This window comes from Anopheles cruzii, chromosome 3, assembly GCF_943734635.1.
Source record: "Anopheles cruzii chromosome 3, idAnoCruzAS_RS32_06, whole genome shotgun sequence".
NCBI classification, from domain to species: Eukaryota; Metazoa; Arthropoda; class Insecta; order Diptera; family Culicidae; genus Anopheles; species Anopheles cruzii.
Window position 1 is genome coordinate 29,310,000 of NC_069145.1, and position 25,061 is coordinate 29,335,060.

Genomic DNA, 25,061 nt, shown 5'->3' on the forward strand with positions numbered 1-25,061 from the left:
ATTACGAAAGCCGTAAAGTGTGAGGTTTTCGGATCTCTCTCAGGTCCTGTGGTGACACCACACGGCGTTGACTTTCGGCAACGTTCGCGTCGCCCCCTGGCTAGTCACGTTTCTTACTAACCAGGGTGTAAATACTGTTTTTACTAGCCGACGACAAGCCTCTCTACGCGGTGTCGGCCAGACCTTTTTGGCCACCGGTGTTACTGCTGGCAGTTATTAATGCCACGTACGCGAAACCCTTCGGCGCCGTGCGCGCCACCGTCGGCTGCGCGTTGCGCTTTATTGCGGCGGAATATTATTATCATTACCCTCGGTTGGCATTATTATTACTATTGCTGGTATTATCGTTATTATTATGTCCAATAAAACGGCTGCGAGCGAACGAGCGAGCGAAGGAGCGTGAGCGACACGTGGTGTGCGCCAACCTCCTTACCTTGGTGCGCCCTTACGTGTCTTAGCGAAGCGAAAAGAAAGTGCACCGTGCACTGGCGTGCAATGGACGGTCGACGATCGCCGCAGCAAAGCCATGGGAGGTGATGCAGTAAAACAAAACTGCATCTCTCTCTCTCTTTCTTACTGGGTCCTGGCTGCCGAGTGGAGTGTGGCGAAAAACTCCCGTAATGGGCCCGGTCCCGCTGCAATGGCACAGGAAACGACTGCTTGGGGTCGACTGGGGCCGCCGCATGGAGCGTAGCGCTGGTGCAGCCTATACTGCCTTATGTTTGTGGCGGCACCAGCGGTGCGAAGCAACAGCACCGGCAGCAGCCATGCTCATTACATGCATTTTCAATTTAGCCAATTTCACGCGCCACGGTTACAAGTTGATTTGTTTCATCTTTTTCTTCCTTTTTGTTACCACTCTCCTGTGCCACCTTTTCCTTTTTGTCTCCTTTGGCTTGCCACCCAAGGCCCCATTTTCCATTTACGTTTTTATCATCACACTACACCGTTTCGTCGCCGTGTACGACGGCGAGACGACGAGATCCCGGCCCGATCCGGCGAACAACATATCGACAACATTTGACCACACGATTCGGGACGAGCGCGCGCATGTTGCCGAGGGGCGACGGCGATGTGTCCTCGCCGCGGGTCCTCCGGTGTAATCGCTGACTAAATGTGCCAAGCGGCTTGTCGCTAAAACATATTGTTGCCGGAGAAGACGTCTTCGTCGCCGGTGGCGGCGGTGGTGTGCTTGTTTGACAAATTTGAGCAAACGAGTTGGCTGTCCTTTTTTCGTCGAAGCCCAGGTGAAAGGTGATCCGCCCGAACTGTGGTGGATGGACCCTTTGCGCAATCATTTCCGGCGGTCGGCGGTGCAATAAACATGTTGCCAGGTAGCGATGCAAACAGCTTAGCACCTTTCAACCAAATAATAATCCGTCGCCGAACAGTTTCGGAGTCCGCTGGGTTTTTTTGTTCTCTTAATTCCTCCCCAAAAAAAAGAGAAAGGTGTACGCTTAAATGTTTTACTTTCTTCTCGATTTTACGGTGCTTTTTTCACCATTCAAAAGCACTTACTTCTACACATCGGGTAATTAAGTTGATTTATCAATTACTGGGTACTGCCGCGGGCTTGCGGGCGCGCACTGATTGCAAGTGATTAAAATTCCCCATTTCGATTCGATTTTAATTGCCCGCGACTGTTGCCTGATGTTGAGAGGAGGCTTTCTTGATTTTGTGTCAGCTCGCTGCTGCGTGCTCTTTTGCGTGACATTTTGTAGCGCTTTTGGGTGTTTCGAAAGGCGACAGATCGCGCTGTTACATAATATCAGCGCATTTTGGCAAGAGAGCCCGCAGCATATTCGGGTGGCCCGAAATTGCTTCATGCAGTTGCTGCGTTAACGGTTGAAACGTCGTCCTTTTTTTGATTTGTGAAACTTGCTGTAACCAATCCCAGCGTGTGGTGGTCGTTGTCTTTTTGCCACAGCAAAACGACACGAGCCATTGCTTTCCTTAATGAAACATTTTTTGGCCTGTCATGCATTTTTAATGTTGGCTCAAATCCGACTTGTGAATTTAAAAAATGGAGTGCAAAAGTCTGAAACAAACATTTTAGTACCAAAGCCTTGTTTCGATGCTGCACGGAACGTCATGAGCACCGCGATCGTACCATTGCCACCGCTTGAGGGTTTTATAAGAGTTTGGCTTTGTGCCGCCCGTCCGTTTTGTTTTTGGGGCTTGTTTGCACATTTCATTTATAGGTTTTCTGCTTTTTTCGTAATTTACATAACGCACCGGGGCATCGAGAGGCGTAAAAAAGTGTCGCCCTCGGCGGCGGGCGAACTGTCACATTTGCCAGTAACCGACAACTCCTTTCGACCAGCAGTCCGGCGCGTGTAGAAATGACCAGTTTTCGATCGCGTAATCAGCTGCGCGCTCGCTCGCCACCTGCTGCCTGCTGCCGGTCTCTGGCGTCAGACCAACAAAACATCACACCACCCCGTTCCCCGATAAATCCCTGTTGAAACAAAAAAAGGCACAGCAAAACTCCCATCGAAAGCATACACTTTCACGTGACACGGCACGGCACGAAATGGCGAACTGTGTCTGTCGTCGTCGGGCCAACGGGAACCGATCCCCGAAAGGGGGCTCGTCGTGAGATGCGGTGCCGGCCAGAGAAAGCTTCGCCGCGGACGCCGTTGGCGACAAAATTACATAAACGACTTACCAAACCGTGTGATGGGGGGGGGGGGGCCGGCCAGCAGTCTGGTGCTCAACACATATGCTCGCGCGACCCGGAGCGCCACAGGCGCCTGGGGGATCCGCCATAGACAACCGGATTGTGTTGTTTGTTTTTGCTGTTGTTTCAATCCAATCCCGATTTTGGTGGCTCTCGCTGCTCACCTGTGGCAGACCCGGTAACCATCCATTCCACCACCATTTTCGGTTTCGGATTATGGACGGCGCACCGTGCCACGGTGATGGCCATAACGTTACGCGCGGTTGTCGAGCGCAAAACGGAAGACCAAATCTGCGCCTAATTCCAACAAAAAAAAACCGAAGCAAAATGGAACTTTTGACGAATTCAATCCAACAACATTTAAATTGGTCCGCGTCTGCGGCACCGTACACGAAATATGGCGTTTACTGACCCGAACAGATTTGTATTTCCGGGCTGCGTTTGTTGGCTGCCTTTAACTGGCGTTGATCGTTACGGAACAACTGTTTGGAGCATAAACACACCTCGCGGTGTGGAGAAGGTTGTGTAATCAACATGGTGATGCGCGGAACTTCCGGAAAGGAAAATGACACTCTGACGGCGGCCAAAGTAAATGCCAAATTAAGCATGACGCAATGCAGGCAACAGAACATCGTAACGGGCGGCGAGTGTATTAAGGCTGGTTTGCCGACTATCAAGTAACTTTGAATCACTTCTTAAAATGGACTAATGGATTGGATTGATTATCGATCACTGTACGATTCACCTTTCATTATTCCACGTTCCATTTGCGATCTGAACCAGACAAGCAAATGAACCAAGGGTTTTAGTAACTGAAGCAGGATCGTATAAATCAAAGGGTTTACCATCTCATAATAGACAACGCCGTTCTGGTTTCATCCTCAATGCTTTGACCAAACACACGCCATAGTTGTCCGTTTAATTTCCGATGATGAAATTAACAACATCGATGCAAACATCATTAACATGAACATGCTCAGATCCAACCTAAGCACCAAATCGTCTTGGATTTGGTTGGGCGTTTCACTCTCCCACTACGAAGCTGGGTGTTGCTCCCCAATTAAATCAAATGTTGCCACAACTCCAATGCCAGGCCCACACCCGAACGGGCCATTTGATCGCACTCATCTTCCCGCGCGCCCAACGTTCGCCCGCTCGGCTCGGCTCGGAACGAAATAGAATCCGTGTTATGATGGGCAATTGACGGTAATTGCCTTTCTCGCGCTGCGTCGTATGCGGGCCGCCTCCTCCTTCGTCGGCCACATTAATCTCCATTACACACCGCCACCCATAGCTCTTCCGTGGTCGATCCGATCCGATCGTAAATTGCGGGATCACTCCGCGCGCGCCGCGGCCGCTCGGCTCTTCGCGGATGGATTAGGTTAAATCATGCTAAATTACTGCGCCTCTATGCGGTGGCCGGTTAGAAATTTGATTAATGAAATTTCACCTCCAACGCCTGCACTTTTCGGGTTCGTTTCGGCCCGTGTTTCGCGGACAATCGTTCGGTTCCGAAGATTTGCCAATAAATCTTGCCGATGTGGTTTGTTTGTGTTTTTTTCGGCGCATCTTCGCGCGAAGTTTCACGCCCAATAACTGATCGATTAACGGAGCCACCTCATAAATATGTGCGATATGCTGTTGCCGATCTCGTTGAGCTGATTTGCGACAGAGCAGTCATTTATTTTGCGCAACTGCCACTTCTTTGCGACAATTGGGCAGACCGACGGCGCAATGTGATTAGGAGTTGTACATGTTAAATAATAAAGAAGAAGAAAAAACAAACAGATGATTCAGCCCCATGTGGCGGGCGTGCTCGAGTGTCAAATTGATAAATTTTAAAAGTCAAAGCGACCGTTTGAACCAAAATAAAATGACCGCGGAACACCGAACCCCGCAGCACCGACAGCATAATCGTCGCACGGTCCATGCTGCTGCTGGCCGGTGCTCTTTCCAAGTCCTTCTGGTCAGCGGCCACCCCCCCCGACACACACACGCACACACATTCACAAATATCAGACTTCTAATCTGACAGCCAATCGGAATCGATTTATTGCCGGATTAAGCAAATGAATATAAACGCTTGGTGGCGGCGTCGGCGATGGACCGCTAAGCCGCCGCCGCCGCCGCCGCCGCCACCGCCAGAGGTCGCTCGGTGGGGGCAGAGATTATGATGTATTCAAAACCTGTGCTCCGCGGCGCTCCGGACGCGAAACCTGATTTAGATCGATCGACCGAGACGCGCTGCTGTGTGTGCTCGATTTTTTGTTCAAAGTCCGGGTCCTGCCGGGCTGCACTCGTAACGTGTTTAAGGCCGGACCGGAGCGGGTCGCGCGCGATGCACAATTATGTAATCGATTCGGGTCCGCTGAAAGGCGAGATTCTGTTGCGTTTTCTTGCGTCCGCCGACCACCAGGACCGCGCCACAGCTTTATCTTTTTGACGATTTTTTTCTTCTTCCCTCGGTGTGCCTTTTTAATTTTGCTTTATGCTCATGCTTATGGTGGCCCGAGCCGACGGGACCGGACAAGGCAAACCTCTGTGCGCGCGTGTCTGTGCACTGGTGATGGTGGCATACACAACACAACACTTTCCATGGTGGCGGCGGCGCCATAATTTTCCCTCCAAATGGCAAACACTGACAGGAACGAATAAATTACGCGCCGAGGCGCAGTCTGCTGTGGCCTCCTGCACACGTACCTCCGAAAGGTACTGCGCAGCGCAGAATGGTTTCGAGTTTTCAATAATCGCAGCAGAGCCACTGCGCGCGACCGTTCGGCAGCTATTGGCTCAGCTGTGACTCCGGCCGCACGTCAGGTTGATATTATTTGCAAAATTAAAGGACAACAAAATTCGCCACAACAAGAGAACATACCAGAGCTTTTGCAATCGTTATTGCATATCGCCAGGCGCTTTTCAGGCGGCTTGGCTAAATCGCATATTGCCGCGTTGCCTACATCTAAGCGCAGTTTTGGGATTTAGTCGATATGTTTCCCTGTTGCCTTTTTGCAATATTTTTTCTGCCTTTTCAAAACGTTTTGGTGATCCCCGGAATCGATTTCATCATAATATTCAGAAATCGGTATTGTAATCATGCTCCGGTAAATTATCTCGGGTAACACGTGAAGGATAGTTTGGTGCCTTTTCACTAATTCCGACATACAAGCCCAATCGGTTTCCTCTTCGCCTACGACGCCCAGGACACACGTCTCGACTTCGAGCTAGACGCCCTAAATAAACGATGAATGTGCGATGAGAGCGGCACACTGAACTTCAGATCGAACCCGAATTTGTGCCGTGCCCCCCGAAGGATACCGGACTCCGGATGCCGGTTTCAATCGGTCTTCTCTAACCCTCTCGGAAACACCACCCTCCCTGAGGGGGGATGGTGATCGTCGTCATTGGCGACCAACGAACCAGATAACATATGTTTGACATTCGATGCGTATTATAATACCGATCAACTTTGGCCCCATGTTTACGAATGTCGTGCTATTCAAAAACATGACTAGCTTCGATGGTTGGTTGTGACGGAACAGATGGCTCCGATGGCTGGCAGAAGCAGATCTCGGGAACCGCTACTCTCCCTGTGTCGTCGGGTGCAGTTTTGGCAAACGAATCGCATCGAGTTTGCAGGCGGTGTAAACTCTTTACCCCACATCAAGCGGCAACGGCAACGAATTGATGTGTTTTACCAACAATCAGCGTTAATTGAGATGAGCCCATATCAGGCGGAGGGCGCACAACGTAAATGCCCGGCAGGGTATCGCAATAAAAACATAAACATATTTTCTCACAGGCACCGCAGGCGGGGTGAGATTTCGAGTTCAAGCCTCGACCCTCGCGTGGAGGGCCCTCGTTTGGGCCTGCGGCTTGCCTCGGTATGCTTATCGCGCCCACTCGGAGTGGATCCACTCGAAATCGGTACCTCTCTCAGAAGTGGTTCCCAAAATCCGCCGCCGTTACTCTTCGTCGCCGTGTTTTTAACCCACCTTCGCTGCTGCTTATGCTGCTGCCCGCAAGTAACAACACACCCAGTCAGCGTATAACATTCTAATTTACATACGATTTGTTTTCCTCCCGCAACGTGCCACCGGTGCCACTCAACCCCCAGCGCCCGGTGTTACGATGTTCGAGCTGCTGCAGGAGCAGGACGAGCGCGACGAACGACCTCGCAGCTGGGACCTTTGGCGTAACCGGGAACGTTCGAGCAGTTACGAGGATGGTGAATGTTTGTATTAGAATTTTGCAGCTTTTCAGAGGCAGAGAGTGCGATACTTTTAGCGGGAACACGGACGACATCCTTTCGATGGCGGAAAACGGAGAGCGCATAAACCACCGCGGAACGGAAGTAGCTTTTCGCCGGAGTAGCAGATTGGCGCAAAGTGCTAAATGAAACATTTTCAACATTCCATTAATCCCCGGGGAGAGGGTTTTTTTTCGGCCCCCGAGAGTCTCCGCCTGACTTATCTCACTCGAGCTAGCTCGGGTTGTATTCTTCCCTTTTGCTTGCTGTCGAATTCCGTCTATTTTTGCGGGTTCTGTCTACCACCTCGAGCCCGGCGCGGTATCGGTATTGTGGTGCGCCGCCGTGTCGGTTGTTCTTCGTTCGGAGCATAAGATCAAAGGAAGTACCAACAAAAATGAATCCCCCAAAAAAAACAAAAACCAGACGGCAGCTAATGGGCGGTGGACGCAGAGTGGGTGGCAAAGGGAGTTTCCCGTACACCACCCAGCAGTACATTTTTCATTGGATTTTTCCGTTTTTTCTATTTTCTACAACTCTGCCGGATTCTCGTTGCTGCGGTGCTCTCGGTGCTGCGTCTGAAAATCCGGTGTAAATAATTGCGTTCGGGTTTTTGTTTTCGTTTGGCTCGTTTTTTGATTTTTACACTGAAAGTGTTTAGTGTTGTTTGCCATTTTTTGTTGCGTATATTAGCGCGTGGATCGCGAGTAGCTCGCGCGAAAAGCATAAGCCCCGGCGTTCGGGTTGGACTTTTTGGTACAGCACCACCATCATCATCCGACATGAAAGTGCAAAAGTTCCGACTGATTTTGTTTCGGTGGGCGTCAGCCTGCAGCAAACATTTGTTATTTAATTGGGCAAACTGATGCCTAATCGTGTGTATTTCATAGCGAAACAATGGCGAAAGGGCAACGTCCAACGGGAAAGAAAAGTTCTTGATTATTTTTCGCTAAGGTTTCCTCCGCATGAAGGGCAAGTTTGGTGATGAATAATGTAAATGCTTCCATTTTAAAATCCCAACATGCATCAAGAAACTTTAGTTATGCTAAACTTTGATCTACTTTATGAGGTTAGTCTTACTGTCTAAAGTTTAACATCCTCGGTTTAGTTTCTTCTCTCATTATTTTGTCTTTTTTCTTACTATACTAGTTGGATTTAGGAAGAATCTATATACCATTTGTTGAATGTTTGACTCAAAAGTTTAACAGAAACATAGTGGGAATCCTCTTGAATGCCTTAAGAAACTTTACGCTTATTTTGGATAATTTTACAAGATTTCAAGGAGATGTTTCGCTGTCTATTTCTTTCTATTTCCAACACCAGCAACACCAAACAATACGCGTGTGCAAGTTCCACAATATTTTCGACAACTCCTGAGAGATATTCCTTCCACGTTGGCCACAAACTTTGGGCGGCTTACGACCATTTGATGATGATGGTAAGAAATTGATAATTATCGTTTCAAACACCTGCTGCTGGCCGGTGTCATTGCGTAGCGCTGGCTGCTAACGATGACGGACCCTTTATGGGCGTCCTTCTTCAGTAGCAGCAGACACCAGCAGTGCGTTGTCGTGAGTGGCATCATCATCAGAGCGTGTGCATCATGCATCTGGCTGGAAATTGGAGCCAGTGCTGCAAAAACGACGCATCGAAAGACTCGGCGGATCATACGCTCTTCACCATCGACAAAAAGGTGCCGGTGCGCCTTTCAATCTCTGCTCCCGCTCCCGTTGAGATATTAGCATGCAGATTTGCCATCATCAAAAGCACATCTCGGCAAGTCCTCCCGGGCCGTTGCTTCGGTGTTCGACCTCGGTTACAGAGCATATCGCGCTGCTTGTTACGATTACGTCGTCCTCTCGCACAGAAGGTGCTTGCCAGCCAGCGACACATTATCATAAATAATGCTCTCGTCCTGGCGCGCACCAGTCGCCTGCGCCTCGGACGACGGGTGTCTGGCTGGCTGCGTGATCACCCTTCGCCCACACCCGGCCCGGCTCGGTCGTACCGACATGGCTGTGACATCGCTGGCAGTTCGAATGCAGACCGCCGCCGAGTGGTCCTGTGCAAATCCAGAACTTTGCACTATCCAAACCGCAGCCGACGCTCGACGTTATTAGTTGAAACGACCAGGTCACGATGCTGGCCCATGGATTAAGGGGGCCGCCTGGAACTCCCAGGCGTTCCGGGCAGCGAAAAAGTCCCGTGAGAAACGGGACAGGTTTCTGGTGTCCAAACACACATGTCGGCCACCTAATTGTGTGTGCCTTGTAGCGCTAAAAACGCTGTGGCTCATCTTCTCATCCGTACGCCGCTGTTACACGGCCTTTCCGACGTCGTGAAAGAAAACTAGAGAAGGACATGCCTTCCCAGGACCAAAATGGCAACATGTTGCCAAGAGAGCGCTGCGCGAACGGGCGACGGTCACAAAACCAATCCCAAGCAGCCGTCCCTTGCAGCCGTGTTACTGTGTGCAGACGATTAATGTAACAATTCGTATCGAAGGGTGACCGCACGGAAAGCGGAATTCCTCGCTTCGGGAGCGAGAGCTCGGACCGACCACAACCGAGGGGATTGGGAAGACCGTTTGCGCAGTGAAAATGAAATAAATTTCAAGTGATAGGAAAAAATGCGAATCCTGCCAAATGGGCGCGCGAGGCGGGGCTGAGCTGGGCAAGGATGGTATGCCGTTTGGTATGTCTGGCCCATGGGAAGCTCTATAAAATAAACAATCAGAGTACAAACACGCAAGGCCAGAAAGAGAGAGAGAGGGAGGTGCAGCACCGGGGGTTTAGATCGGCGTGCGAATCCTAATTCCTGGTTGTAACCCAACTTGCATTCCTACATTCCGGTGGCACCCTATTGTTTACACCTAATTGCTTGGAAGTGAACAAATAACAACTTGATAGGGCAAAGAAGAGAACACGCGCGAAAGACATTCAAACGATGCCGTGTGCTTGGTGTCGAATTGGTTGATAACCTAAAAAAACCATACAAGTGAATATTGTAGAGTAAACTAACGAATAAAAACATAATTTCCCAAAAGTGGAGTAAAGTTAAGTAAAATGAAAACAATCAAAGTGAAGTGAATCAATGCCCTTACGGGAAAAGTAAAACAAAACATAAGCGAAGTAAAATGGTTGTGAGTCGAAGCACAACTTTTGCTCAAGAACCCTGCTATCACTGCTCGAAACAATTTCGAGCGGATGACGGAAATTGAAACGAAACTTCCATTACTTGCTCAGCTCAAATCTCAGCACGCACACACCTCATGAACTCTGTCGCGCGAAATATACCCATCACTCACGCTTCAGAACTTTGCACAACACGCCAGGCTGCCGCGAGCTGTCTGTTACGTTCGCTTCGGCGCTCGCTAATTACACCCGAAGCCCAGGTTTGTCCTGATCCCGCCATATTAAGATCTTGAACCGGCGCCACTTGAGTGCCGTGGATGCGCCACAGGAAAAGAAGACGAGTTGGTTAACGGCTACTGTAAGGAACTACCTGTCGCTCGGTGCAACGGGCAGAAACTTTTACGGAGCCAATTCCTAGCAGGAAGACGAAGTTCCACCACTCTTGTCGTACCCCACGAACGCGTGTCTTGGTGGGGCTGCGGTCTGTGCGGTCGCTTTTCTCCACAATCTACCCACTTTTTACAAGTCCTTGCGGGGTGTCGTGGCAGTAACTTTTGAGAACGGATTAAACAGGACATAGTTTCCGGTGCGGATCAGACCGAGAAGTTGTTAACACACTGGCGGCTGGCGGTTGTTTATTGGTGCATTTATCATCGTTCGCCGCGGATCTCGACGTTGACCTAACGCGCGCTCAGCGGGAGATGAAGAAAAAGGTTAGATTGTGGTCGCTCGCCCCGGCGCACATTGTGTCCTTTTGTGTCCTTATGCATCACAAAACCACAAGTAATCATACCCGGAGCCCTGTTGGTGTCGTTCGCGCAGGACAATGATAAACGGTGAAATTGTAGCTCCCAGAACGCCCGGGCCACCGACCACTGTAGCTGCTTCGGTCGGTCGAAATGTGGAACGAGGACACACCGTAGCCGCCGGATGGGGACCTCTGGTGTGTTGCACTAGGGAGGAGGTACCATCGCCCGTTGCGATGAACGTTGCACAACCCGGTTTTATGACTCCGGCTTTCGCCACCGGCTCGCTGCCGTCACTTTCTTCGCAATGGCGGCCCGCACCGTAGATGAAGTTTCCCTTCAGGTGGCTGGCTGTGTCGCTGGTGCCACTTTCACGGCCCCGAAAAACTAGGACAACTCACCGCCGCGGAGCAGTAACGCGCTTCGGACAGGTCCTGGCCATTTTATTTTCTTTCGTTGTGTCCGTTGCATGGTCGTGACATTAACCGGGCAGTTACTGTCCTCTCGGTGTAGCGTCTAGACTCGCTGGCAGAACGGGCCACTGGAGAAGAAAGTCCGTGTGCCACGGAACATTAACTCCGCTCGCTGGGGCACCGTCCACCGTAAGGAGGTCAACAAGATGGAAACGATCTCGTTCGCGGCGGTCTTCGAAGTGCTGAGCGCTGGGCTGAGCGTGTCCTGGTCAGAAAGGATTCCTATGAAACCTTCTTTTAATTGTTCAAATAATAGTATATCAAACAGGGCGGCGGGAATACATACTTGACGTCCAGTGAACGCCCTATCTGACCCAAATGGCCTGTCGGATGGCCGGTCCGATCGAAAATTGAAATTAACTTGGGCCAAAATTAATTTACCGGTCGACGTCGGGATGGCCCTGATGAGCTGATTATTTGACCGTTAACGAAAGGCGACGCGGCCCTTCATGCATATTAATGTGCGCGCCATTCCGCGCGAACCGGAAACCCGGCGCACCGCCCCTCCCTCCCCTTGTGTGTGCACCCGTGTGCAACGGGCCGATGCACCGACACGGGGTCGGTCCGACGAAAGAAAGTGCGCATCTCCGATCAATGAAGTCATACTCCGGGCGCGCTGTGGGACCTGTTGACGGTGTCGGGAGTTTATTTTCGCAGCGACCTATCATAAATAACAGCGGACGCCGACGACTCACCCAACGGAGCACAGACAGACAGAGAAAGAGAGGACCGCATTTAAATGAGGGCGAACGGGTGCATGGGCGGCGACTGCGCATATTTCATGGCTGCGCTTCAACATGCACCGGCAATAAATGGACAATTTATGGATGTGGCTATTGTTTGGGGTGGCCACTACATTTTTATTAACTTTTTAATTCACTGAATTGCAGCACACCGAAAGCGAAAAAAAATGGTCATCGATGCAAGAAACAGAAACCATGCTCATTGCAAGCATCTCTTGCAAGTTAAATTGCAAAATATTTACTTAATTGTAATTTATGTATATTTTGCACGAATTATTATCGCAGCAGCAAAACAGTATAATAATTAAATAAGAATATTGCATTAAAGGTCAACAGTCTTATTAAAAATGGGCGTTCATCTTTCTTTTACCTTTTGTTGGTTGGTTTGTTTATGTAGTATTTTAAATCAATAATCAATCAATCATCAATTATATAGTTTTTCCTCTGTAAAACAGGATGAACCTATATTTGGTTAAACTTTAAAGAAAAATCCTGACACGGGCCTTCCGTATAACTTACACAACTATCGGGCGGCCCTTCTAATAATCAGTTAAGTAAACCCTTGCACTGCAAACATAAACCATCCTGAGTCGCAGCGTATGCTACCGATATCAAACGAACCCTCGTGCCCAAGAGCGACACGGCGACTCATTTTCTCTCACCACGCAGCGCTTTTGTGCATCTCGACAATGATAGCAAATGATAGCTGCCATTGCTCGCTACCCTAGCTTCGGCCACCCAATCAAGACATTGATCACGTCCCATTCATCAATGGCTATAAAGTCGGGCTGCTGTGACCGTCTGGCCGCCGGTCTGGGCTGTAAGCAAAGAAGGACCATCCGACAAAGCGGTCCTTGTAATCTTTTCATACTCCGCAACAGTTGCGCCCTCAGACGGCTGTGTCAGACCGGGGGGCGGGTGGCGTATTTGCTTCGGCGTAAGTAGCACTCGTCTCGCCTCGCCGGCCGACCGACCGAATGTAATGTGCCGGTCCAAATGAAGAGTAATGCTTACGAGTGGTCGCTTCATGGCACTTCAAGAAGAGGAAGACAAAAAACAACTTCAATCAGCTAGCCGGGTCCATCGTGTCCTGGTGGATGACCAACCGTCTGTTTTGTCCTTTCGGTCAGCATTTTACGGCAGCCTCTGGCCCTAGCCCTGAGCCCAGCAGCTAATATCAAAAGTTGCTGAGCACACAGCTCACAGTGAAGGGGGGCCACCAGAAGCACACTGTCCATTCAACGCGCTCTATGACATGCAGAGTCACACTTTCCCTCTCTCTTGTTATGCACAATACGGCACCCGATTAGCCTCCATTTCCGTTGTTTGTTGCCTTTTTTTCGTTTGTCACCCCAAAATGCAAGACCCGTAAGTTAAACGTTGCCCAAAACAAAAATGGAACCGACACGGGATCCTTTGCAAGGAGCGGTGTCCCAGTTTCGTAATGAAGACGGAGCCGGACCGACCGAGCGTTGCGCTCTAGTTAGATTGAATCAAATGGAGCAATATCCTGGGGATGAACTTATAATGAAGCGTTCGAAACGGAGCCACTGGCAATGGGCGTACGAGCGGAGAGAGCTCTGTGTGTAGAGAGAGCACAGCGCTAAAAAGGTGGCACAAATGGTGGCTACAACAAGCCAAGGCGCGTGCACTGGGCAAGGATAACGACGACAATCGGGTGACACAGTTCGAGCAGAAGGTTTTTTTCTATCTGGCTTGACTCTATGTTCAACATGGTCCAGCACTATGTGTGAACGACGGTCTCGCCCTGTGGAGCTTTGGATGGTTTTTGTAACTGATGTAACCGATTCGTGGCTGATCCATATTGTTTTCTTTTTGGGGCTTAGTGATATTTTCATAGACTCAGAAACATTTAATGTGAACAATAGTTTTCTCAATTTATTAACACTTCTTAACAACTTAATGAAAACATAAAAAAGAAATGAATAAAGTTAAACAATTAAACAAGGTTATCAATACCAAACAACTACAACATACAACTAACAAATAAAAAAACAAACAATCGTATCAATAAATCCTCCTAATGAGGGAACGATTGGATCAACTTCACTGAAATAATGAACAGGTGTTTAATATTAGCAAATGAATGTTAAGTTCGTTAAATTGAATTGGCAAAACGTGTAAGTTTTATGAAAAACGGCCACACAAATGAAACCAAAATCGTGTTGGTAATTGATAGAAAAATTAGGCGAATCATTTGAAAAGACTGAAAAAATTTTTAAAATCAATAAATCCAAAAAAGAAGAGCACTTCAATCAAGCAAACGGTGCAACAATCACAAAAATAAAACTGCAAAGGAACTTGGAAAGAGAAAAACTTAAAGTCCATGAATAGTAAAAGCACAAAATCAAATTCCTCTTTATTCGTTTTCCGCTTCCACAATATGTTCGCCCGTCGATCGCTTCGGTGCGCCAACTTGTCACCCCCCCACCAGCATTCCGGGTGCAATCTTCGGGCAGATTTTCGCGAAACACCCGGAACCTCTCCACCAAACTCCCGATATTTGGACTTTTCCCGGCCCGGAGACGGTCGAGTCGAATCCCACCATGCACGGGGGCTTCTAAATATTTTATCAAGCAAAATAGAACCATCTCATAAAAATAAAGTGCGTTATTATGATTCCATCGCTTGGTTCTCTGGTCTGTTGGCCTGCTGACTGGGCCGGGTTGGGCTCCGCTGGCTCGCTAGACGACAAAAACGCGACAAATTTGGTACGGAAGTCGGCGTGTGGGTTAGAGCGTGTAGCGGTTGGCTTGAGTTGTTGCGGTTTTTTTTTTTACTGCCCATCCTTGTTGGTGAATGGTTCTTTCAAGACATCGGAGGGATCCGTTCCACATTTTCACCATCATCATCTCGTGGCACGGCCTGCTGCTGTTTGCCATCGTTTGATTCCACACTGTTCTATTCATGGCCCTGCATCCTTCTTTTTCCTGGCTGCTGCGTTGTGTGCTGGGAAACGTGAAGGACTTGGCACCGGCGTGTGTGTGTGTGTGTGTGTGCCGGTCTACGGAACACGAAAAGACGGACGGCGCAGAGCAGAAAGGACGCGAAAAACGGGTATTTCCGCAAGATGACGCAGAACGGCGAAGATTTACGCGCGGTCCCGGAGAGCCGGAGACGGGCGACGGGCGAACGGATAAAATGGAATATTTACGCCTTATTGTGTAATAAAAATCCTCTTTTCATTCATCTCCACTCGGTTTAATATCTCCTTTTCGCCGTTCGCCTCCATCTCCATCGTCCTCGTTGGCGGCTTCGGTTCCCCTGTTCCTTCTGGGCGCTCTCTCTCACGAATGTGTGTGTGCGTGTGTTCGCCTTTCGGGCCATGACTTATCCTTTAACTGCTTCCTGTCCTGTGTGTGTGTGTGTGTGTGTCTATGCAGGCTATGCTGGAGTTCCTGGGCCATCCGTCTCCGTCGACAACGCCTCGTCGCGCCATTGTCGTCGTCGTCGTCCGGTGTCTTTGGCCGGTACCGCGGAGCTGCACTACGGCCGCAGGCCGATGTTTGTCCTTTATTTGTTTTCCCCCCCCCTTTTTATGCCTATGCTCGCAGGACGTTTCGTGTCCTAGTTATGTGGCGTAGATGAAGTCGTGTCGCCGACGGCAATGCAGTTCGTGTGCTCGTGCTCTTACCCTCGCTGATATCCTTCCGTGTGTCGGCAAAGGGTGGCCTCCGCGTAGCGATTTCAAGTGCCTGGCCAAGGCAGGCGAGGAAGGCCGCGCTTGTGCTATAAGATAAAAAAGAGGGAGCCACGGAACACAAGAACCGCAAAGATGTATCATCACGGCGTCTCGATGTCAAGCAGGATGCGATCGGCGTAGGGATAACCACGACACTGCGCCGCGTGGATGGGACCAAATCACAGAGCCCCCGGAACACAGTCACCGTTGTGAATCCCGGCGAATCCTGTGCAGGAAACACAGAGCCAGTGGACGTGTTTCTAGCCCTGGACCGCAATCATTCATCAGTTATTGCTCTGTGCTCCGTAAGGATAAAGCGAAAGAGAGAGAGCAAATTCATAATCCTACAACAATAGTGCATTGTGGAGAGCAAGAAAAGCATGTCTCCTTCTCACCATGTCGTATCTGCAACTCCATTCCTCTGGACGTTGACGCGCTGGTGCAGTTATCACGTTTTCTTGTCTTATTTGTCGCAGAGAGCTTGTCTTCAACACCTTGCAGCTTTCAAAACGGCAATGTTTCTAATGTAATTGATTTACCAGTCGTTGTACCGAGCGACTCTTCATCGATGGCGATGGGTTTCTTTTTGAGTTTACAACTTACACTTTTGCGGTTTTTCCCAAGTCTTTTTTGTTACATGTTCTTTACAGAAATGTTCTCTTCAGAAGTTAAAACATAATACTATTTTGTGAAAATAAAAAAAAACACAAAAAATTTGTTTATTGTAAAATAAATAGAATTTATCATCATTCTACAACTTTTTCATTCGAAGGAGATTAAGAAGAATGGGTGAAAAACGGCAAATGATACAATCAATCGTACGCAAAGCTTTAAAAAAATACTATAAAACACACTGCAACAATGTCAAAAAGTTTAAATCAATCAGTAAAATCAATAAAACTTTGGAATCACTGCGTGTCGTGTCATGTCGCGCGGCACAGCCCTTCTGAGTACCCTGATTTCCCACCAGACGAACAACAAACTGTACCAATCAACTGCCACCACCGATCCATGGGAAACAGAATGTTGCCACAAATCCATATGGCTTACGCGTCGACTCAAAATACGACCCGCCCGGCCTCACTCCTTGCGCGCTCGGTCCGTGTCCGGGTATCTGCTTGTTGCCCTTCTTGTTAACTAGATTCCGGTATCCATTGCTGTCACTCGAAACTTCATCAAAACACACTCACACACACACGGTCGGACGGACGGACGGACGGCGCCCATCAGCGGCGCCATCATAGCACCATCATCGCGCCATCTTCATAAGCATCTTGGCAGTTGGAAAACGGTTGCGACGATTGCCCGTCGGATTGCGGAGGCAATGGGCAATTGGGGACCAGATTTACGTACGATGTGTTGATTTCGGAGGGGCGAAGGCTCGCTAGTGAGTGTGGTAATATAGCATCCGCATGGAGTGCGGAGTGCGCTCCCTTTCTCCACACCAGCCATCTTGGTGTGGACTCCGCCGTTCTGGACCCTTCTTCTGACGACGGCCCAGAGCCATCATATTTGACGGATCAAGTTCGGTACAAGTTGGGCGACGTCCGTTCGGGATTGGGAAGGGTTCTACTTAGTGGTGGTACATCGTAACACGGACACCATGGCGTCGGGGAGATGCCACTTTATGGCGCGCTATATCGACGGTAGTAACTCTCGCTCGCTCGGCAAACAATCTGGACAAATATAAACACCTACGGGACATCCCACGGGTGATTCGTGTGCAAGATAACGTCCACCGCAGCGGCAGCAGTGTCGATATCGTCTCGATCCCCGGGATTGCTTTCTGAAGTTCCGCCTACGGGGAGCGTAGCCGGGAGCACTGGGGGGTGAATCCAATGCACGCAGACGGACGAGCACCTGAATATTCATCGCCAGCCGAATCGAAATCCCTCCTGTGAGGTAACAGACTCACCGACGGTGGTGTAAAACTATCGTCGAAGGCGGCAGCCCCGTGACACTTGGAAAACGGCAGCTTCCGGATCAAATGCGCTCTCTCGCACCCGATTCGTGCACAATTTGCTTGATCAACAGCAAATTTGTGAAAACTTTCAAACCACTCCATCCGCAGACAAGGTGTGCGCAGTTGCGAAAGTACGACCATCATCAGCCACGGCTTAGCGCCAAGACTGGTGCGTCGTCTACACGTTAGTCTGCCTGAAGGCAGCCACGAGCCGGCGACGGTTGAAATTTTATGTAAATGAGATGCGCCACACGGTCCCGCACGGACTCCCGTTTTCTCGCCGTGCCGTGCCACTCTCGGACCACGGATCCCCGGAGCCCGAGGTCCCGGTGGCGGGTACAGGAGGGCTCCCAGTTTGTCTTCCGTTTTGTGCAGAACGCCCTCCCCGGTCGTATCTCCCGGTGGACAGCACGCTATCTAGGGGGTGCCTCGGTTGATGTCACGACACGACGAGGGGGCCTCGGCGAGCGACATCATGATGGTGGTTTTTAATTTGCACTTATGTAGACCTTTTCCACCCTTGATGCTGGTGCTGGGCCGTGTCGTGTCGTCGCTCGGTCCCTCTTCGCAACTTCGCCGCCCCGAGACGCAGGCGAGTGTTTTTGGCGAGGCTGCCGCAATCAGGTCGAAATTAATTTGTAATGCGTGATTAGGTGTAAATTGGTTTGGAGGGATTTAGGACCTGTCATACCCTGCCATCAACATCATCATCATCATCATCATCATCAACAGCAGCAGCAGCAGCAATGAGGCAAGGCAATTCCACGCCTCTACACCTCAGGGAAGGGAATCCTAAAATAGACTAGTCTCTACGGGGGAACCAGACAAGGTGGCTTGGCGCGCGCGGCACCAGGAAAGTCGTATTAGCAAGGATTGGCAAGTAATTAACCTACAGATTAGTAGTAACACCTTGTTCGGGTTCGGGCACAGAAGGATCCACCACCAATTGATTTGCGGAAGTGGTGTGCCAACTTTGCTCACTTTACTGCCTTTGAGCTACGATTAGCGATGGGACTGGGTCTTCGGAACATTTTACCACGTTCCGGTGGTGTTTAAAGTATATTACTTGACTTGCCCCAGTGTAAGCTCTACGGTCCCGTGTCCGACGGTAATTTAATTTATTCAGATAGTAACACAATTAAGTTAATCACTCACAAAGACCTGGAAAGAATGCCCAGCAATCCAACAGAAACGGAATGGACTTACCGGGAATGAAATTACCTGACCCGAAACCACCTGAACCATTGCCCCAAACCCGTGAACATGGAACCCCCGAAACAAGGCGGCTGATGGAGTGTGGCAAATCGTCGACAAGTCCCGGCCTGTCGGCCAGCCAGCCAGTCGGTTCAGGTTTATGTGATGGGGTTCAGGAGTCAACGGTAATAAATAATTCAATCCCACGACCGAAGAGAGCCGCCCGCGGAACGTCGTGATTCGTCGGGGTTGGCCAATGGGGGTTTTTTTTCGCCAATGTACCTTCTCGTTTATCCACCATTTCCATTATCATTATTCATCTGCCAACGAAACAACACCCTGGTACATCGCACGAAAGAAATCGCACCTCGCCGTCGACCCAACTTTCCCGCATTTGGTTCGCCGTGGAAGGATCTGCTGCAGCATGCAGTCCGTGATTCATTACGGCGTAACGTAACCCTGGTGCCGCGGCCGCTCGTGCCCAGCAATCAGAGGCCAACCGACCGCGAAAAAGAGAGAACAAAGAAACCCACTCGCAAAAAGCCCCAAAGTAAACGAAATGTTAATCAGTGCCGCCAACCCGATCACAGGAGCAACATAAATGCGCAACTCTCTCTCTCTCTCTCTTACATACACACATTGGTCCCGGGTCATGCCCGGCGGGGCCATAAACGTCCGTAAATCATATAATTTCGGTGTCGATTTCGTTTGTCGTCGACAAACCTCTGAAAGGCGCACGGAACTCTGGTGGTTGGTCATAAAATATTCATCATCGTCATCCAGCCACAGCCGACTGACCGGGTCAGACAGGCTGCCGTGGTGCCACCTTCTTCACACCTGTGCCCTAGATCGAATCAGAGAGACAGAGAGTGAAGATATATCTGATTTACGTGGCGAACGATTAACACCCCAATCTTGATACGCAGTCGGTGGCCCCCTACCGGAACCAATCGGAACTGCCAGATATTAACGCAAGGACACTCTCTCAGAGTCTGGGCGGATCGGCAAAACCTGGGCTCCCTCTAGGGGGCTGAGTGGCGTAAAACAATTTATCGCAAACTGGATTAATATCGCATTTTATTGGATTCAAATTACTCCGCATGTGCGCACCTCACACACTGTGATCGGCACTCGCTGGAAGTTTGAAGAACGGAACCCGTGGTGCCCGTGAAACGATGAGGGGCCTGACGAAAGGGGCCCACCGAAAGGCAACCCCTTTTGCTCGTTGCTGGAAGGAAACGGAGAGGGCCCTCGATTCAAACGGTGGCAACCATCGAAGAATGCCGAGCGTCGCTCGGAAGTGTCGCTCAGTGGCTTCCAGAATTGCGCCGTACGCCGTGTTTCTTTCCTTTCGGCGGCCAGGGCAACTCCCCGAGGGTCGTGGTAGGAAAACTGAATGTTAAAACATTTTACCGTTACACGCCGCCGGCGGGAGAGGGTGTGTCGCGGATTGTGTTCTAAGACAAATTGTAGCCGCCCGGGGTTGCGGCGCGCGGCGACGAGTCTTCAGGCCGGGGCTCGGAACGCCGGAATCTTACGATTTATTTCCGTTTTCTTTGCGGCCGGAACAATAAAAAAGCGCCCGGACCGAGACGGCGGAGATCGGCTACCCGGTTTTTTTTCGGTGTTCGTTTCTGGTCTCACCCCTTGACATCCGGGCCCATCCGGGGGCCGGCTGTTTAGAGGGGTTTAATGCGTCTCCAGGCGAGAGGTAGATTACTGTGACGCCGTCGTAACCGTCGTGGTTATTATCGGTCCCGGACTCTCTCCCTTCCCGGGGCGAGAGTCGTCGTCGTCGTCGTCGTTAAATCACTTGCGTGTTGCCGACGTAATCTCAAGACGGGAGCGTCTATATTTGGAACACCCTCGAGCAGTGTTTGCGTTGCCGGTCGTGGTGCTGCTTAACTCAATTATCATGATATTTCGTTTTCTCGTCGTGAAGCGACTTACGATCTCTCGGCCGCTGAAGTGGATTTTCTGATCGTTTTACCGTTTTTTTGTCCCGTGACGCAGCAGAGAGATGAGTTGATTGAATTTTAAACAAAATTAATTATCATCAGAGGATTCATTTCTCCGGTTCAGGGAGAAGGTTCAGCCGCAGGCGAGGGGGAGCGAGTTTGACAAGTTCCCGAGCAAACATTGCCGAGCCCTAATTGGTAATACGTACGAATCTCGCCGCAAGTGTGAATCGTTGACACGAGCAGCGCGGGAACAGTCAATTGCCGGCAATGACAGGGATTTGATGCTCGCTGTCAAGTACCCGTTGCAACAAGTTTCGACCGGGGAGAGGGTGCAATCGAAGGGTTGAGTGTCTCAATCTTTCGAGTTCAAAATTACGGTGTTCAACTAACACGAGTACGAGTCGATAGCGATTGTCGCTAATCATTGATCATCCAAAGGTTTCCGAACGGAACGGAAATGTGAGTTTAAACAGGAATAATGTCAAGAGCAATTGGAGGAAACCCCATTATGCGTAACTGTTAAGTAAACTTGCAACCAGCAAGTTTTGTTGATACCAGACTGTTCAATCAATTTTGCGGTTCCACAAGACCCGTGTTATGACCTCAAAAACGCTTTCCACGCATGATTTTTTCGAAAAAGATTTTTTCCACGCATGGTCTGGAAACAGATGGAAGTCGCTAGCGGTCAAATCTGGCGAATATGGTGGACGCTTCAACAATTCGAGCTTTAATTCATAGATTTTTGCTATTGTCAAAAGGCTCTTATGACACGTTGAAGAAAAAGGATGTTTGTCTTCTGCAAACGGGGTCTTTTTTCACGAATTTTCTTCTTCAGCTGATTTAAAAAGTTACTATAATAATCGAAATTCCCTTCTTTCTACTGTACTAAGTTGAAGGCGAAGAATCCTTTTATACCTTTTAAAAGAATTAACCTTAAAAAGGGGGTTTTTAACTTTCCAAAAATAAAAATTCAATCACTGCACGATACTTGATTTTTTCCATTATTAAAAAGACTGACACGTCGATACTAAATGGCTTGGAAACAAAAAAAGAACTGACAGATTAAAATGAAACTTCACCTACGTTCATGTGAAGAGTGTACCAACATAACAAAAAAATAAGTGGGTCAGCAGCAGCGCCCTCTTTTATTGAAGCTAAGAACTTATTGAACAACCAAGTAGTTTACTGCAGGCGGACTAAAAATCCTAGCTAACCTCCACAAATATAAAATATTCTTTCCTGGGCTGCCAGCAACGCGGCCATCTCCGTCAACTGCGCCGCGGTCCACGTCAGCAGCTTAGTAGCGTACGGAACAAAGACGGAACCAATCACCAGTGTACGGGTGGCCAAACTGTGACTTTGTTTGTGCCACCGTTTTACCCTCTTGTCTGTGACGCGGCGCTGGATTAGCGACGTAGAATGAAGCCAACGAAAAGAACACCAGCTGTAAGCTGTTTGTGTGTGTTGGGTGGGGGCTCCTCGATCGGCGTACCACCGAAGGATGGAAGCAAAAACAGCATCATCGTACCCGAATGAAGTGTTCCGTTTGTCGCTAGCTTCCAGCGCTGCGGCTGCTCCTTACGAACAATCATAATCACTTCAATCATCAGCGTCTTACGCGGTCTGGCTGGCTTGTTAGCTTCGGTGCGGAGTGATGGGGAGCCAGCCACCCTGAGACGTGTGGGAAACGCCGTGTCGGCGCGACATGTCAGCCCACGAATCGCTGACGACGAGTGGTGAATGAAAGCGTGACTCGGCTTGGCAAGTAGGTGGCATCCCCTCGGCTGGCATCCTGACGTGTGGAAACGAACGACAAAGGCGACGGGAAATTTGTCGCTCGTGAAAAATCCCCTGTAGTGGTGGTGTCATGATGATGGCCGCCGGTGAAAGGTGAACAGTTTCGCGGGGGTGCGCAACTGAATTCCGCAGATTCTTTCGCTGGCAGGAAAAGGCCACCGTCAGAAGGATAATAAATAAATATCATATGTGAAGGCCGGCGTTCTCACCCGTAGCGGGCAGACGTTGACGTTGATAATGTCGTTGGCCAATTGCCGCAGCATCACGCCCGCGGTGATGAATTGTATGAGCTAATTTTGGCACATCCTCCACGGGCCGGTCCGTGGAAAACCTCTTTTCCGTTACGCTCTACTCGGTGTCCTTTTCACGTGATAATCTAAATGGTTTCTTTTGGCGAGAAGCTCTTCCAAAGAACACGGGACGATGGCCTGCAAGCTCATGAACCAAAGTCAGAGATAGGTTCTCCTATTCGAAGAAAGTAGCTACCATACAGCTTGGTTGGCTTTTGAATTTCATGCAAAAAATATTGTGGCTCAACTATAGAAACACATCCTCGGACCGATCGGAAGCCATAATCTGTCTTTTGCCAGAATTTATTCGATGATTTTTCTATTCGCCCGCGATGAGCTACATTCAAGGACTCCATATCGCTGCCGCGCATCAGCCAATAAATCGTGCAAAAAAATGTGTACTCGTCTCACGAGTTCTCCTAATGGCTTTGATCCTCCCTGACTAAGTGTACGGAAAATATGCTCCGTTTTTTATCATTCTAAAACAGTCTGCTGCTCACCCAAACAAGCGAAACGGAAACACGAAAACACAACCTCTCCCTAGGGCAGTCGTGGCGCCCTAACACCAAACCGGGATCCCCCTTTCTCTATAGTACCCTCATCGGAGGTAAATTATTCTTTCTAATGGGTTCTTCGCCACATGCGGCCAGTGGCGCGCAACACCCTTACGGTTGATTGCACAACGGAGAAGGTCCTGCCACCCCCATCCAGGCAGGGCAGGGCGGTTGGAGGACCCAAAAAGGAAATGAATATTTTATGGCTTATGAAACCGACTTTTACACGCCGATTAAGGGTGTGGACGGCCCTCGGCCTCACACTTTTCCGCCTTGGCGCGCATACAGCTCTGGCTCCGCGTCGGTCGGGTCGGTACAGGCATGGGAAAAAGTATGGAAAATCCTAGTAATTAAACAATTACGCCAATTTCGGTTGACAGGAGATTTCATTTGCAATTTAATTAACTGATAACCGTATCTCGCATTGTTTCGGTTGCCCATTCTCCCACCGGACGTCTTATCTTATCGCATCCTTTTCGTCCACCAAGAAAGAGAGAGCTGGATGGAAGCTGATAAGCCGCCGATGAACCTAAAGCGAGGCGAGGGATTCCTTCCATTGAATAATCAGAGTAGATGCTATGTCCGGGTGTCGAACCCGGTCACCGGTGCAATCCGCTCCGCTTTTTGCAACTTCACACTAACGATCGGTTTTTTTCTCTCCTTTTTGGCAGGTTACTATCAGCCGGCAGGGCCGTTAATATCGCCGCACCTGCTCCCGCAGCATCCGCCCCATCTGTCGCAGCACGGCGGGGGGCCGCTGAGCGGGAGCAAGAGCAGTGGCGCGGAGTCCGAGTCGCCGCTGCAGGGTCCCCCGCAGCCGCCGGCCTCGACCACCGCAGACAGTACGGATAGTGATGTACTGCTGACAGGTACGAGCGGAGCCCCGGCGCCACATCACCACATACCATCCGACGCCTACCATCCGTTCCGGCCAGCTGATGCGGATCGTTGTTTTCGTTCCATCTTTGCAGGTGGTGACCTAGCGCCACGCGGCCCAGGTCCCTACGGCGGGCACCACCGGTACGGTCCGGCGGCCGGGCCACCGCCGGCCGCCCAGCTCTACCCGCGCCCGCTGCAGATGCACTGTCCGCCGACCTATCTGCCGGCGAACTACTACGCCTCGCCGTACGGCCAGCCGCCGCCTCCGCCGCCGCCGCCACCGCACGACATGTACTACGCGCACGCGTACCCGCCCCACTACTATCCCAAGTTTCCGCCGCAGTACTATCCGACGCGCCGCCAGTACTATCCGGGGCCGCCCGGTCCGCCCGGGCCCGAGCACCTCTACGAACAGCCACCGCCGAGCAGTGCGCCGGTGGCACCGCCACCGCCGCCACCGGCCGGGGCGCAACTCGTACCTGCCGGACCGCAAGGCCCACAGCACCTGGACCACTACCCTTACGCGTACCCGGGCTACGGCAGTCCAGGGCCGGGTTCCGGTGGCCAGTGCTACACGCGCAACCTGCAACACCCGCCTCCGTATCTGGGTAAGCCAATGTATGACAGCGAACTCATCTCTCATCTCGCCGCCGAGTACGTCATCCCTTTTGGCACCAACACCAGCCCCGTTCTGCGTG

The 25,061-nt window shown here is 50.3% G+C and overlaps 1 protein-coding gene across 1 annotated transcript in view; it reads left to right on the forward strand.

Moving 5' to 3' along the window:
• The window catches only part of LOC128270181 (uncharacterized), a 41,897-nt gene that overhangs the window by 11,067 nt on the left and 5,769 nt on the right, over positions 1-25,061 (forward strand). Inside the window, exons 2-3 of the mRNA XM_053007587.1 lie at positions 24,156-24,353; positions 24,456-24,971. Of these exons, the coding sequence (XP_052863547.1) occupies positions 24,156-24,353; positions 24,456-24,971 (714 nt within the window). The remainder of the gene's footprint in view (positions 1-24,155; positions 24,354-24,455; positions 24,972-25,061) is intronic.